This window comes from Podarcis erhardii, assembly GCF_964252035.2.
Source record: "Podarcis erhardii genome assembly, chromosome: 14".
In the NCBI taxonomy this organism is placed as follows: Eukaryota; Metazoa; Chordata; class Lepidosauria; order Squamata; family Lacertidae; genus Podarcis; species Podarcis erhardii.
In genome coordinates this window covers 26,604,658-26,620,867 of record NC_138503.1, presented here as the reverse complement: position 1 = coordinate 26,620,867, position 16,210 = coordinate 26,604,658, and the positions used below count along the sequence as shown (strand labels likewise).

The following is a 16,210-nucleotide window of genomic DNA, read 5'->3' as shown; positions in this document are numbered from 1 at the left end:
GTTTTCATAGAGATACCGTATTATACCATGTTTTAACAAAAGTCGAGCCAACTGAAATAACGTAACACATTTAGAAATACTAGAATTTTTTTTAGGACAGGCCAAAGGAACAGCACTTGCACGAGAGCTTTCATGCTCCACTATCTGCAGATACATCCAATAAGGCCAATTCCTTGATTTCCTCCAACAAGTGATAGAGGCTCACACCCTGAGTCTGGCGATACTTGTCATATTCTTCCTCTATCATCTTTGTTTTGGCCTTGTCATGAGCAAGCTGGGCCTCCTCCACAGTCTTCGTTACTTCCCGTACCAAATCTGTTCTAGATATGTGGGGACTTTGAGACAGTTCCAACTCTGGTGTCTTGTAAGGTTTGCAGCTTGTTATATGCAACTGAATGCGATCGGTATGGCAACGAGAACTCTGTACGGAAATTTTTACCTGTGGGTGGAAAAAGCACACAGTAAGATTCTAGTTTGCCTTCTTGTGTTACAGGAGAGTAATTTCAATGCAGATATGTTACGTACCGCCACATGGTCAAACAGGTTCAGAGTAACAGAATCCTCAGCTGTGGGAGCAGAGATAATTTTGCTAGGAAAGCGCTGGAGACAACCAGGTTTCCATTTGCAGCTCCCATCGGCTTGACAAGAGAGGACCAACCCTTCCTTATTTTTCAGATAGGCTGCCCCTTTAATTCCATACCTGTGACAGAAAGAGATTAGGTTCCCAAAAAAGTATCCAATTGCTAATGAACTTTATCATTAAAAAGCCTGAGGCAATTAATTGATTAAAGTAAGTACCTCTTTTTAGAAAATTCAATAAAACTATTAGTAAAAAACAAAAATAAATAAAATAAGTATCAATTAGTATTACAAAACATGCTTTTTTAACAAATGGGAAGACTAGGCAGTCTCTGTTGCAGGAGAACTTATTCAGTGGAGCTCTATCCCACCCTATGCCAGAGGCTCAAAGCATTGTCACATGGGGGCTGTATCTAAGTAGTGAGCAGGCTCTGAACAGAGAAGGTCCCAGCTTCAATCCAGCATCTCCAACTGGATTTGGGAAAAACTCCTGTCTGAAACGTTGGAGAGCTGCTACCAGCATTTGGTTAGAAAGACAAGTGGTTTGACTGAATAGGGCAGCTTCCTAGGTTCCTGAATTCAACTTCCCCTCCTCCCAACTTCATTTGAGAAAATGTCCCCACCAAATCCCACAGGGTTAAATTAAAAGCTGCTATGCTGTAATCCTTCCCGTGTGTTCCAGATTGCCCAGAAATAGGCAACTTGCCATGTGGACTTGCTTGTCTGGCCTCAAGCTACAGTTGCCTTACCTTGGCACAAAGACAAGCACACCATTCGTTCGGATTGAATAGATAATCCCATCTGCTGTGCACTGCTCATCTCCGTCAAGACTCTTATCTCTGAAGTACATACACTGGAAAAGTTCAGTGGACTGCTTCTGGGCATGCTGGGCAGCCTATCCAAAGAAAGCAACTTAGATTAGAAAGGAGGCATTCCACTGTGTTGGTGCCACTACCAAAAAGGCCCTGCCTATGATGTTTTGATCTGGTCATCCAGACAGTATAGCCCAAGACAATGACCTTAAAACCTATGTAGGTTCCTATGGGTGGAGGCAGTTCTTTAGGTCCCAGAACATTTAAGGTTGGGAATGACTTCCTGTCTTGTCCATTCTCTTCCTTTATGTTCTTTAGGTTAACGTAATTAAATATTTGCATTGTGATTTATTTGCACTGGCCTGCTTCCAAAGCAAGTGGGATGACGAACCTCCCTCAAAATAACTTCCCATCTTCACTGCAGTAAATCAACCTTCACAGTAAGTCCACATTCATACTACACATTTAAAGCACTCATAATGATTTCCTGAAAGGAGTCTAGGAGCTGTATTTTGTGATGGGTGTTGAGAATTGTTCACAGACTCCTAATCCCCTCCCACTGCTACAATTCCCAGAGTCTCCTGCGAAGAGGGATAGTTTTTAAACTACTCTGAGAGGGGAATAGGGACCTCCAAACAACTCTCTGCACCCTTAACAAACGACAGCTCCCATAATTCTTAGGGGGAAAGCCATGATTTTTTAAAAAGCGGTATCATAGTGCTTTTAATGTATGGTGGCCTAAGTCAAATGTGCCTCTCTGAGAATCTCTTGCATAAACACACCCAAATGCATGCTCACTAATCGCCTTACCCTGTTTCTGTTGTTGATGTGTCTGCATAGCTCTTCAAGTTCTTTGTTGCTAAGCAAGTTCTCCTTGGTGCCTGATTTATCTCCTTTCGAAGTGGACACCAACAGCAGCCGGTGGACTATTATATCAGCATATCTTCTAATTGGTGAAGTGAAGTGGGTGTATTTATCCAGAGCAAGACCTGCCACAAAATAGGATGCAATAATGGACACAAAGGCCATGAAGACAATAGTGGGCGAGTTGGAGCTGGGATTTTAAAAACACACATAAAGAAACAAACAACAGCAGTTACCATAGTGAAAGAATTCTTCTTTGGGGCAAGAGCCAGTTGAAAAATACAAGGCGTTAGACATTGCCTGTGTGGCCATAGATCTCAGCAGCCTGTTCACCAGAGGATCGGATGGGTCAACTGCCTTATCCAGGGAGTCAGCTAATGCTTTGTTCGACCTATCGAAATGAATAGATTAATGATAACAGAAAATCAATTTATTTGAACTTTTCAGTAATGTAGATGCTTCTTATTACAACTTTCACAAATGAACCCACGCCACCAACCTGTCCTAAAACTAGTCTTGGACTTGCCTGCACAGACAAACTCTGAGCAATTCCAGTTCTACACCACTTGTTAAGGGGTCTAGCTCTAAGTTTTTAAAGATGCAGTGGATAGTGGATGGAGAATAGTTTCCAAGCCACTTTCCTCCCCTGCCTTTGAAACTGCACTTCAGTCCAAAACTCAAGTTGCTGCAACCGAGCTCTTCTATGGCAAGCTCCAGCTGGCTGCCTTCTAACCCTGCAACCAGACTACTCTGAATACAGAAGGGTAGAGCAGCTGGAGAGATCGTAATAGCCTTTTTCCTAGCCCAAAGCGCCTTATCTGTAAATATACAACCATGAAAATGATGCCAGAAGATAACTCAGGTTCTGGAGTGGCATAATTGTAAAATATGAACTTAATGTTCTATACCGCCCTGGAATCTTTTGATAAATGGTGGCATATAAATATATAAATTAATTAAATAAATAAACAATGCATAAGCCCAGCCTGTTTCTGAAAATGCAGATCATTTGGGCACCCAGAGCTGCAATGTACTTGGAGATATTTTGGAAAACAACTACTCTGCAGCTTAAAGAAGGCCTGGACTGGTAAGCCCCCATTCTACTTGCCGTGTATCTATCAAGAAGCCCTTTGTTCCAGCACATTCTCGGAGCTCTGAAAAAAACTCCTGTCGTGGGGGTGGGTGTTGGCGCAGGAGGGCTTGGTGAGGGAAAGTCTCCCATATCTTCTTGGCCACCCAATGGTTTGCGAGAATCATACATTCGGCAATCGTTTCGTGGACTTCCAGCGGCTGCCGAGGGATGAGGTCATCAATGTTCTTTTTGTCATCCAGTAGCACTCTGACCTCGACTCCTTCCAATTCCAGCGCTCCGCAGCTGTCCCTCTTAGCTCGAATATGCCGGGCGACATCGGTCAGCTTCCCTATGGCCCAGGTCAGCTCGTCTAACTTCTGTTTCCTCGTATCTTCGCCCATATCTTTGAGCTCCAGAATTTCATCGGCCACTGTCAAGTCCCCATCCAGCAATGCCTGGGCCGCCTCATAAAACAGTTTGTAGGAAGAGCGAATGATGGTTCTGTGGTACCAAACCTCCTTTATTTCATAGGAAGTTTTTTCAAGTTCCCAAATGACACTCACAGCATACCTTGAAAATAAAACAACATTGCTGATTTATAAATGACAGCACTGGCCATCATGTAGCCTCTTTCCATATCAACCTACCTGTACCCAGACCCTGAAATCATCTTCTGAGGCCCTTCTTTGTATGCCTGCCCCCTGAGAGGTTCGGAGGGTGGCACCACAAGAGTGGACCTTCTCTTCAGTGGCTCCCTGTCTGTGGAATGCTCTCCCCAGGGAAGTCTGCCTGGCGACTTCATTAAACACCTTTAGGCGCCAGGCAAAAACATTCCTTTTTAACCAGGCCTTTGGTTGATCTGATTTACATCCTATGCCCTTTTGAAAAAAATGGGTGTGGGGGGGGGGCTATTGGGTTGTTGTTTTTATTTTTATTATGTATTTTGTGGTTTTATATCTTGATTTTATTCTGTGAACCGCCTGAGACCCCCAGGTATAGGGAGATATATAACTTCAATAAATAATAATAGTTTCGAGCAAGAGAGAAACAGAGTTCAGTTGGTTTGACATTCATAACATGGGTTGCTTTTATGAATCATAAACAGCTGTGTTAGCAAAATCCACTTGTTAGTCATTGGAAAAAACATGAAGTTCACCCCTAGTTTCCACCCTTTCAATTTTCAGTACAGGGGAGAAAAGACAATGGCTAGTGACGGAGAAATTGATTTAATACGGTAGTTATATTTTAAGTACGTGCAGTTTAATAGATTCTAATAATGGCCAAACTTCTGTGCTTGCAAAACACGCTAGAATGTTTTGTGTATGAAACTTTTCTCATAAACTGAGAAAAATTACAGAATATTAGAATGCTACAAGGGGTTATTTTGGTCTCCCAAAGAGCCAGGGCTAGGAAGAAGCAAAACACCAAGAACTTGTCTTAATACCTGAGATACTAGGGTAAGTCAGTGCTAAGAGCTCACCTGTCAACATTCCCAAGAAGAGAACATAAGTTCGCACTCAAGACGGCAGGCAGCATGTCGTAACGACGATCTGCTAAGTAGTAAGTAGTAGCCCTGAGAAATTGGAGAAATGATTATTATAATGCTCCTACTGCACATCTTTAAAGTTTCAGAACATTTGGATGCATATTGCAGCACGGTTGGTTTATCTAATGCGAATGCTAAACAATTTAGGACGGGCCATTTATAATGTAGACAAGAGACATTTGTTTCAGTGACACTAGTATATGCGTAAAATAGCCATGCTTTAATCCCTCTTGCTGTGGGGCGACTTATATTGATATCTACTGTTAATTCAGAATAAGAGCGGTTGGCAGCTGTAAGAAACAAACACCCCAAGCATACATGTTAAGATTAGTTTCAGCCTAAAACAGCAGCAAAAATATTAAAATCAATTTTGGGCAATTGTACATCTAAATAGAGCTTTCACAGTTACAAGAAAAGATTTCCCTCTGATGACACGAGTGACTGATTCTGCCATCTCCTATGCAGCAGTATTTAGTCACTACTGTTCATTACATTCTTGGTATTGGTTATTGAAATCACTATCAAAAGAACAATCATTCATTTTCCCCCCTTGCAGATAATACAATATACAGGTCCATACCATACATTTATAGCACTTTAACAGTCATGACTTCCCCTTCATGGAAAGTAGTTTGTTAAGTCTGCTGGGAACTGCAGCTCAGCAAGGGGTAAACTATAATTCCCAGGACTCTTTGGGGGAAGCTATGACTGTCAAAGTGCTTTAATTCTATGTTGTGGATGTGATCATAATGAAGTACTATTATTATGCTTCACAATCTTGTTTTCAAATTGATTTTCCTATGTTATTTTATATAACCTTGTTCACTTAGGTACTTTGTTTTAACTGGTTTATATATACAGTGGTACCTCTACTTACGTGCCCCTCTTGTTATGTATCCTTGTTATGTATATGAAGTATCTTTCCTGTTTGGCCACATGCGCAGAAGCGCTCTATCACACTGTGTGCATGCGCAGAACAGGCACCTCTAGTTGTGGAAACTTCGGGATCCGACCGGAGCTCCGGAACAGATCCCATCCGCAACCAGAGGTACCACTGTATTACGACAATAAATATTAAAGCTTCCAGCTTCTACCCCAGAATCAAACCCACCTTGCTCTTGCCTCAATATCCGTGTAAGAATTTGCAGCCACAAAGTGAGTCACGTCTGCAATGTGAACCCCTAGCTCCAGGTTTCCATTAGGCAGGGTTCTAATGGACAGGGCGTCGTCCACATCTTCACAGCCTTTTGGATCAATGCTGAAGACTAAGTGGGTATCCCTCAGATCCACACGCTTGAGCTCTTCTTCTGGAGCCACTTTCCATGGCTTCTCTGGGATAACAACTGGCATCTCACACATCTGCAGGAGGAAAGTCCTGCCCGTCACAGATTTTAGATTGAAAAAAATAACACTTCATTCATATCCTCTCTAAGAGTCAGCGGGTAAAATCTGCTGGAGGCAGCTTTGCCCCCTGTTTATACTGAAATCACAGTACAGTGTGGTGTAGTGGTTAAGAGCGGTAGTCTCATAATCTGGGGAACCGGGTTCGATTCCCGCTCCTCTACCTGCAGCTGCTGGGTGACCTTGGGCTAGTCACACTTCTCTGAAGTCTCTCAGCCCCACTCACCTCACAGAGTGTTTGTTGTGGGGGAGGAAGGGAAAGGAGAATGTTAGCTGATTTGAGACTCCTTTGGGTAGTGATAAAGCAGGATATCAAATCCAAACTCCTCCTCCTCCTCCTCTTCTTCTTCTTCTTCTTCTACTACTACTACAACTACTACATCAGACCCCTTCAGTGCAAGGGGCAGAGTTTGCTTTTCTAACATGACACCTTAAATTCACTGCTCTAACACAACTCTGCAGTGCTTACTACAGTCGTACCTCGGAAGTCGAATGGAATCCATTTTGGAAGTCCATTCAACTTCCAAAACGTTTGGAAACCAAGGTGTGGCTTCCAATTGGCTGCAGGAAGGTCCTGCAGTCAATCGGAAGCCACGGCGGATGTTCGGGTTCCAAAAAGCATTCACAAACTGGAACACTCACTTCTGGGTTTGCGGCATTCGGGAGCCAAAAGGCAGGAGTGCCAAGGCGTTCATCAAGCAAGGTATGACTGTACTGTATAATAATAATAATTGTATTATTTGTACCCCACTCATTTGACTGGGTTGCCCCAGTCCCTCTGGGTGGCTATAACTGTTATAGTGTCTGACTAGGACCCTGGAGACCAGGGTTCAAATCCCCACTCAGCCAGGAAGGTCATTGGGTGACCTTGAGCCAGTCATCATCTCTCAGCCTAACCTACCCTGTGAGGATAAAATGGAGAGGAGGAGAAGCACATATGTCACCTTTCCAAGAGGAAAGCCAGGATATATGTATAATAAACAAATAAATAAAAGCTGCTTTTACCTCAAACCGCTAAAAGCAAGAGAGCCATAAACAGGCCTGCTACATCAAGCAAATGTGGAACTTGCAGAATTCAGCACCTTGAGAGCATAGAGTTTTATTTATTGATTTTAAAAGCAGGTTTCTAGCCCTCAGCTGTAGCGATAGGTTTGAAAGGGAGCAGGCGGAACCTGTTGAATGCCAGCTGGTAGTGGTTAGGCAGCACTGGCAAATGTCTTGCAGACCTTTTTGAGTTTCTCCATGCCAGGTTCAGTTATAGTTTACTTCTATGCCACTTTTCATCACAGGTCAGCTCCCAAAGGTTAAAACACAAAGACATCATTCAAAGAAGACAATGAAATGTAATTTACAGCAAATTAATTTGAAACAGACATACATCAATCACATCTATTTAATGGTGTGTGAATTCTTGGGAAGAGGTCTGTCTTTGTTTGGTGGGCAATCCTTAAGCTGCAACGCCTCTGTCAAGAATCTCCACTTTCACTATGAAATACATTTCACTGTAGAGCTCTTACAAATTCCATGACTAACAGAAGCAGAACAGTTTCCCCTTCCCAAAAAATAAGCAAATTTGCACCATTTACAAAGGCTGCAGAATTCAATTGCTGCTTTTGTCTGAGGTTACCTTTGTATGGAAGGTTTGGGCCAGCCTTAATAATAATAATAATAATAATACAAAAACAAACAAAAAACAACAACATTCGCATAGACCATCACCCACAGTATCTATTACCTGAAATAGTATGGCATTTCTCCAGTACACCTAGTATGTGTTTCATGCAATTGAACAGACTATACTGTACCAATTGATGCTATTACCAAACCATTGGGAACAAGTATACAATTACCATTTACCAGCTGAAGTATTAAAAGCAAATGCAGACAAACCTGTGCTTCGGAGAAGGGGCTCACAGAGATGCTGTTTTCCACCAGGATAGTCTGAATTTCTCCCTCAAGATCTCCTATCCGCCCTAAAACACGCACAAAATGCCCATTTGGATACACTGATGTCGACTCCCAAGAATCGATACGCACGATAACCCGGAAGTCCTGTTGTGAAACACCAAGTCAACAGAAAACCCATGATTAGCAAATGCAGATTGGAACTTGGTTGATATTTATGCACCAAGGAACCGTTTTACCTGTAGAGCCTCAGCTTGCTGCGTGCTAATTCTGATCTTGGGGATTCTGTAATCCCAAGGTGTCACAAGGACTTTCTGTGCATTTTTGCCGTGTGACTGGCTCTCTTCTTTGGATGGAAAAGTGACCACATAATCACGCCAGTTCTTCTGTATGATGCCAACGACTTTACCTTTGAAAGTGGAATAATGCTGTGATTATACATCAATCCTTGGAAGCAGAAGCAAAGTGCATGATAAGGAAAATATTATAGATAAATCCATTTACAGGAAGATCTATCATGCCCAAGAGGCAATAAGGGAATTGATAAAATGATACAGTAGGTCTGCAAAGTGTTCTTACAGGACTAGCCTGCCACTTTACAATGCTACGGTGCATTTCAGACAAGATCAATAATTTCTTCTTCTTAAATATGAGCTTGTTTTTACAATGGCCCTTCCTAGCAAGATTGGAATAACAATCTCAGGCCCAAGGGACACCACTACGATTTACAAACTTCAACACACCCCAAGTAAACCAAATACAACTAAAAAGTTGTCAGCTGAGCAGCTGCTAAAGCTTGAACAGGGTAGCAATGCGTATTAACATGATGTCAGTGACAACTTGCTCAGAATTTGTTCTGCAAAGCACAAACCATGGAAATGTAGGGGGAAATGCCTGTTTCCAGGTCACAGCCCTATGATGTTCTGTAGGGTGCGATGCCACAGGTAGAATTTCCCCAGGTGACTAAAGTGCTTTTACACGTCTTTACAGAGGCAAACAGTCTTTCAGGTAACTTGCTCTCTACACTTACCTGTGGGCATAGGTTCACCGTAAACCTCCCCAGAAGTCTTCTCTTCGGTCTCGTTCTCACAAAGGGCGGCAGTCCGTCCCTTCCACTCGCTCTTGGGGAGTAATTCAACCGCTACCACATCACCATGAATTGCTCTGTTCCGAGCTTTGGTGCCGTAAATGAGGACATCATTTTTGAGATCTGGGTGCAAAGAAAGGAGGAATGACTCAGTGGAACCTAGAGCAAACAGCAGATTCCTATTTCTTGAAGTCTGGTTCTTTTTTTGGCATTTTCTTATATAAAAAAGAGAGGGTTGGGACTTAGCTGGCCTCACAGATAAATAAATAAATTTTAAGAATGCACACAGCTTCCAAGCCACACTGCCTGTTTCCTAATCACTGCTGTTCATCTATATACAAGATGAACCTCTGAAACTCATAAAGCCACTCTCATAACTAAATGTGAAAAACCACATAGAGAGATTTATAGGGCCAAACTCCAGCATATACCAGTACATAAATTCTATGTCAAGAGAATAACTGGATAACTATACATAATATTATGGTTGCCAAGTGTCCTTTACTTTCAAAGAACTGTCCCATATTGCAGGACATCCCCTTATTCATTTTGAGCACAATCCAATCCCTTCCTGTTGAAATACTGATCTGATCATTTAAGGGAGAATCATTTGGAGGGGGCTTTCCTGGCAAAGGGAGAACCCTAGGAAATAAATCACATTATTTATTTCCTCTCCCCACTGTTTTGTGGAAAATGGCAAATAGAGCTACGCCTGAGAATCTGTAAAACCTGATTGCAGAGGACAGCTGAAACCCAAGAGAATACCCGCTCTAAAGCAGAATTGCAGCAGCGTGAGGAATGAAGGCAGCTACCGCCCTTTAGTCAGCTCCCATTATGAGGCAACCTGTTCAGTCTAGACAGGACACAGGCAAACTCAGCCCTCCAGATGTTTTGGGACTACAACTCCCACCATCCCTGACCACTGGTCCTGGGATGATGGGAGTTGTAGTTCCAAAACATCTGGAGGGCCGAGTTTGCCTATGCCTGGTCTAGACCACTAGGAACCTAAGAGAGTGAGAGAGCATCCCAGAAAAGTAATTGCCTACATGGCAAAGTAGACCCAGATAACCCAGCAAAGTAAGCCAAGCTGTACTTTGCGGAAGGAAAAACCTAGCAAAACCCAGTTCACCAGCCAAACTGAAAGCATGGAATCTGTTCTCACCTTTTTCTTTGTTGCTGGCTCCTTGAAGTCGCACAAATGCTTCAACCTGCGCTCTGTGCTTATTCACATTCAGGACCCCCTAGAATAAATTAAAAATCAGAACCATGCACAGCCAATACAAATATACAAGGCTATGTTAAATTCGGCTCTGTAGTACCGTAACTTGCTAATGACACCTATCTCTCTCTCTCTCTGCTCCCTGCCTACACTTTCTATATAGTTCTATATAGTTCCAGGGAGACAGGAGAAAGTTTGAACCGTTGTCTGGAATCAGTGAGCCCAGGATGTTGGCTAATAAACTGAAACTTAACCTGGACAAGACAGAGGTGTTCCTGCCCGGAAAGAATGCCAATCATGAGAATTGCTGCTGCCTGTTTTGGATGGAGTTGCACTCCATCTAAAAAATCCTTTTTAAAGTTTGGAAGTGCTCTTGGAGCCAGCATTGCTGCTTGAGGTTCCAGGAGGTTGATGTAGTTTGGAATGCCTTTGCCCAGCTAAATTAACCTGCCAAATTATGCCTGGAGAAAATGGATTTGGTCACAGTGATGCTCACTATCTCTTGTCTGGATTACCTTAATGCACCACCTGTGGAACTGTCCCAAGAAAGCATTCAGAAACCTCCCTGCCTCAAAACGCTGCTGCAAAAGTTCTGACGGGGACCATGTTGCTGGGCCATGCGGCTGTCCTGTTGTTTCGGCTGCAATGCCTACCACGTTGTCCAGGTTATCAGCATCAAAGCTCTGTTTGTTTAGGGACTTGGAAACTTTTTAAGGGCTACCAATTCCTTTAGGAGCCTGCCAATCCCGTTAACGCAGTGGAAGAAACTCTCTAGTGTCTTTTTACACCGGAGGACACATTTGGAGTTTTGAGCAAGTGCTGTGGGCATTAACCCCTCTGATCACTTACTTCTCTCCCCACACTCCCAGATCAGCACCCAAGAGACAGGAAAAGAGAAAGTGCATATGCACACACTTCGCATTTTCGGGGCACACGGTTAAAAGTCAGATCCAATGGGATTAATCTGAGCCTTGAAAAATGCATAGAGCTGAAAGAGGAAGTGGGAAGGAGAGCCACTCTTCTCACTTTCTTTTTCAGCTCTGTGTACTTTTCAATGGAGAAAAAAGTCATCGTTCTCACCACCTCAGGACCAAGGGGGCAGTGAGCGGGGCAGGGCAGGGGGCAGCTCAAGGGCCTGAAGGGAAGACCTCAAGGGTGTCATGGCACTCATGGGTGCCACAATGGCAACTCCAGCTCTAGTGTATTCTGCCTATGTCCAAGGCACAGTATGTGGGAAGATGGGGAAGCTGTCTTGGTGGGAGTACAGTGGTACCTCGAGTTAAGTACTTAATTCATTCCAGAGGTCCGTTCTTAACCTGCAACTGGTCCTAACCTGAAGCACCACTTTAGCTAGTGGGGCCTCCTGCTGCCGCCGCGCCACCGGAGCACGATTTCTGTTCTCATCCTGAAGCAAAGTTCTTAACCCGAGGTAATATTTCTGGGTTAGCGGAGTCTGTAACCTGAAGCGTATGTAACCCGAGGTACCACTGTACCTGGGTTACAGAACTCACCTACCCCAGGAGATCCATTTGGATCCTTGTCAGCAACTTTTTGCCACTTCCTGGACTTGTTTGCTCTTGTACAGCCATCTGGCTGGGTTATTACTATTTTCTTCTTCTTCTTTAAAATTTGTAACATTCTGTCCACTGTGCTCATTTTATTAACGATGTGATTCTGAGTGTTTTTATATTTTGTCTTCTTAGCTGCCCTGGCATCTTTGATGGGGAGAGCAGGATTCAAATTAACTGAAATAAATACTTTCTGTACACAATGCCAGATCTTGCAACTGATCTTGCTTCTTTCCCCATCAACACTGTAATGAGCTATAAAGGCCACCGCCGACATTTCAGCAAAAGACTCCAGTCTATCTTTTCCCACAGAGACACTGTCCATTATGGGGCAAAAGGGCAAGGGGGAAACCAAGCCAACTGATATTAAAGGGAGCTTATTTGCAGGAACAAAGTTTCCCAGGGTTGTCTGTTTTATATCCCTACTCTAATCATTATCCTCTGAGCATTTCACAGAAATGTTATGAAAGCTGACCTCCTTGCTTGCTGTTTCGTTGTTCCAGCGTCAATTTTGGGTTTAGTACCTTTTTGTGGCAGAAACAGCCCATAAAACTTTCCATTTCAAAGTCCAGCCTCCAAACTTTTAAAAACGTTGTGTTAGAAATCTTGCAAAATTGCTTATTATTCTTATTACTATTACTGCAGCGTGTACAATTTGCTTCATCTATTTTTCTTCTCTTTCTTTCACCCTGCCAACATCACACGGGGTAACTTTAAAAAGATGGGAAGTTCTGACTGTTTTGAGCTCACGCTATTGGAGGCAATGTTCTGCCACCATACTGGTAAGCAGTATGCTATGATTACCAGTTGCTGGGAAAGCTCAGGAGGGGAGAGAGCTCTTGTCCTCAGGTTCTGCTTGTGGGCTTCCCAGAGGCATCTGGTTGGTGTAATAGGAATTTTGAGGTCTTAGATATATGGTAGTGTTCATAAGCGTACCAACCAAGCATGTACAAAGATCAGAACAGGAAGACCGACCTGGAACCATTTTGATTCCTAAACTCAGCAAATGTTTTCTCTGCAAGGTCAAAGTGGGAAACCTCCCCATTGTCTCTTTCCTCACAAATCCTGTCTTAAGGGCACATTTAAGATATGAAAAGGGTGTGAGCCTGTGACCTGGCCCAGGAACTAAGTATTTATCATTACAAAAGACTGGCCAGGCTCCCCAGCCAATCCAATCAAGTAACCTGCCAGACAGGAGATAAACAATGACAGGAGAAAAACAACATTCAAATTTCTGTTTTAGATCGCCTTTTTTGTGATGTAGGTGTGATGTATCTGGAGGGTGGTCTTAGGTTACACCCCTTCTGTGATGTATGTATGATGTTTCTGGGGGTGGTCTTGATCTACAGGGTGGCAATTTCAAAAGTCTTTATAAGGCATTGCACGCCATTTTTCTAGGTTCCTCCTCCTCTCCTGCGGGTGAGGGGAGCATCCTGTTGCAACAGATCAATAAAGATCTGCTAGCTGCTTTGCTTCTCAATATTCTCTGGTTGGCCTCTGTTATTTTCTCCTACCAATAGGGAACCTATGTGAGGACTCTATATGGCCTCTTGGATACCCCATAAGGGAAAAGGGCAATTTTTGTTTACAACATTGGTCATTGTGAAAATAGGATGCTGCACTAGACGAATCACTGCCCTGATCCAGTAGGCTCTTCTTATGTTCGCTACGTGTTGTGTTGGTGGAGTTAACAGCCATGAAACCAACTGTCCATCAGACTGATCTGGAAAGGTTTTGGCTCCGCGAAAAAATACTCAGTTATTTAATGGCAGGCTTTCATTTTCCTATGCACATCTCCCTAGCCTGCTCGCTTAGATCTGTGGATGAAGATCTCTTGCTGGTGCCTCTGCAGTAAAGCCTGGTGAGACTCAGGCATGTGCTTTGAGCAATTAGGCACCAGTTCTTTTAAATTTTCTTCCGTTAGAAGTGAAACAAGCTCCAACATTGCTCCATTTTCTATGATTGCTGAGAACTTTTCTTCTCAAATCAGCCTATTTCAAATCTGCGGATTTTAACTCTTGTTGGCTTTTATGCCTTAAAGCTGGTTTTTATGATCTGCATTATGTTTTATATTAATACACTCTTCTTTTCATACTGGTTTATTGTTTAGCTGTACCGTATTCTGTATTTTCATGTTTTACTGTCATGCAAACTAGTTTTTTTTATTGGCGATTGTATGCTGCTTTGTGAAGGAAGTTCCTCAAAAAGCAGGGAATACTTTTAAAAATGAAATAAAGAAATAAAACAGAACCTGTATGTATCTCCCCGATTTGATCCCTGCTTCCAGCATTTCCACAGGGACATGTTCAGGGTACTCCCTTCCATGATTCTCTTGACTTTCATTCTCCCGTTCGCGGCGTGAGTGGACTATAGACTCAAAAAGCTCGTGAGCAGCTTTTAAGTCAGGCCAAAAGTTGTCCAGATAATTCTGTGCGCAGACAGACAAAGAGGAAGGAGATTATTCCTGTAATTCGTAAACGGGCAATTCATAACAGGACCAGTCCATGTTGGAAGCCCTAATAAATAAGGCAGAAATGGTAATCCTAAAGCGAAATTAGTGAAATTACTGGGTCATCCTGCTGCTCCATGTTCAGCCTTAACCATGTACCACAATGGATCTCTCAATAAAGACGGCAACTGTACCTGCTAAAATACAGGGATGCAAAGAGCTAAGTCATCCCTCTGAAGAGCCACATACATAGTATTTGCCAATCCCAAGAAATGGAGCAGGAGGAAGATGAAATAATTTGGTCTCGTAAAGGTATGTGACTATATAAGGCTTTTGGAAGAACTAAGCTGTGTTAAGAGAACATTTACGTCATCTCCTTTCTCTCTAGAAGGAACGTTTACTTTTCCATGCCTTGTGTGTTACTGAACAGTTCTGATGTTTATTTACAAAACGGGTTCATTCCATCCATGTTGCTTTAATGCAAACAAACGAATAAAAGGCATAGAGTATTTCTGCAGGCAAACATCAAGGACATCAGAGTACTGAACTGTTTCATTTGCCATTACAGTACAGAAAGATTACCTTGAACGAAATCACAAAAACACCTTCCGTTTCACTTCCAAGTTGCTGGATGGAATCTTCATCATCTGTTACCATGACAATGGGCATCTGACCCGCGAAGTGATTATAGTACCAAACGGATGCATTGTAAATACTCCTAGGAGAGCAAACCTTCACAATTACCACTCCATGTCCTGTTACATTTTTGCCTTGACATCATAAATGTATAACACTGAGTCATTATAAGGCCTTCTTATTTTAGTGTAATTAACAAGCTTGTTATAGGTCAGTCACCCACTGGCCAGGGCTGAACCTCAAGGGTGGAGAGTTGCTGAACACAGTTTTTTTTTAATAACTTTTATTCAAAATTAAAACAAAACATATTATCCAAAAACATTTCATCCTTATTTTTCCCCCATTTTTCCTCCCTCCCCCTCCCTCCCCCACAGAACCCCCCCACTCCCCGACTTCCCTCAGTTCCAGTCTTTGATTTCTCTAAAAATGCTATTTTCTGCATGTTACACAGTTGTATAAATCCTCAAACTATTTAGCTGATTATTATCAATAAAAAAGTTTGTGAATGTTTATTCAAAACCAGCCAAGGAGTCCAGTTCGCTTTGTTGTATCTTCAAATACTTTGTAAAGGGTTCCCATTCATCTTTAAAGTTACAGTTATCCTTGTCCTGTAGCTGGACACAGTTTTCTAATAATTTTACTGATGCTTTTAAACTGCCGACACAACCTCATATTCAGCACATACCTTGTCTGCCACTTCTCCAAAGATTCTCCCCTCTCTCTTGGCAAGTAAGAAAGCAGCTGGAATTCATTAAAAAACATAATGCAATCATGGCGGGCATCCCTCACCAAATTTCGCAGTTTATTGTACTGTCTGTGAAAGAAAGAAGTCAAATGTCACTCTGCCAAAGCATTACAGCTGTATTATTTATAAATGGGAACATTCATTTTAACAAAGGATCATTAATCCACAGACCATCTTGTGCATGTAGGTAGCACCCAAAGGTACTCCTATTGCTGCCAAACAACTCATTGTTAAGTATCTAAATATTCATCCATATTGTATTCGAATTTAGTACTACTGTAACCGTAACATTTTAACTTTTATACGATCAGAAATTTTTATATCAAT

At 42.5% G+C, this 16,210-nt stretch overlaps 1 protein-coding gene across 1 annotated transcript in view; it reads right to left on the bottom strand.

Annotated features, from left to right (window-relative positions):
- Positions 1-69: 69 nt before the first annotated feature.
- Positions 70-16,210, bottom strand: part of DIS3L (DIS3 like exosome 3'-5' exoribonuclease) — a 24,544-nt gene continuing 8,403 nt past the window's right edge. Inside the window, exons 3-17 of the mRNA XM_081839404.1 lie at positions 15,824-15,952; positions 15,085-15,220; positions 14,305-14,481; positions 10,429-10,507; positions 9,210-9,389; positions 8,419-8,588; positions 8,165-8,326; positions 5,985-6,232; positions 4,808-4,900; positions 3,364-3,897; positions 2,492-2,646; positions 2,202-2,380; positions 1,329-1,474; positions 526-700; positions 70-439 (exon numbers count right to left, since the gene is read on the bottom strand). Coding sequence (XP_081695530.1) covers positions 131-439; positions 526-700; positions 1,329-1,474; positions 2,202-2,380; positions 2,492-2,646; positions 3,364-3,897; positions 4,808-4,900; positions 5,985-6,232; positions 8,165-8,326; positions 8,419-8,588; positions 9,210-9,389; positions 10,429-10,507; positions 14,305-14,481; positions 15,085-15,220; positions 15,824-15,952 — 2,872 coding nt within the window. The 3' untranslated portion in view covers positions 70-130. The remainder of the gene's footprint in view (positions 440-525; positions 701-1,328; positions 1,475-2,201; positions 2,381-2,491; positions 2,647-3,363; positions 3,898-4,807; positions 4,901-5,984; positions 6,233-8,164; positions 8,327-8,418; positions 8,589-9,209; positions 9,390-10,428; positions 10,508-14,304; positions 14,482-15,084; positions 15,221-15,823; positions 15,953-16,210) is intronic.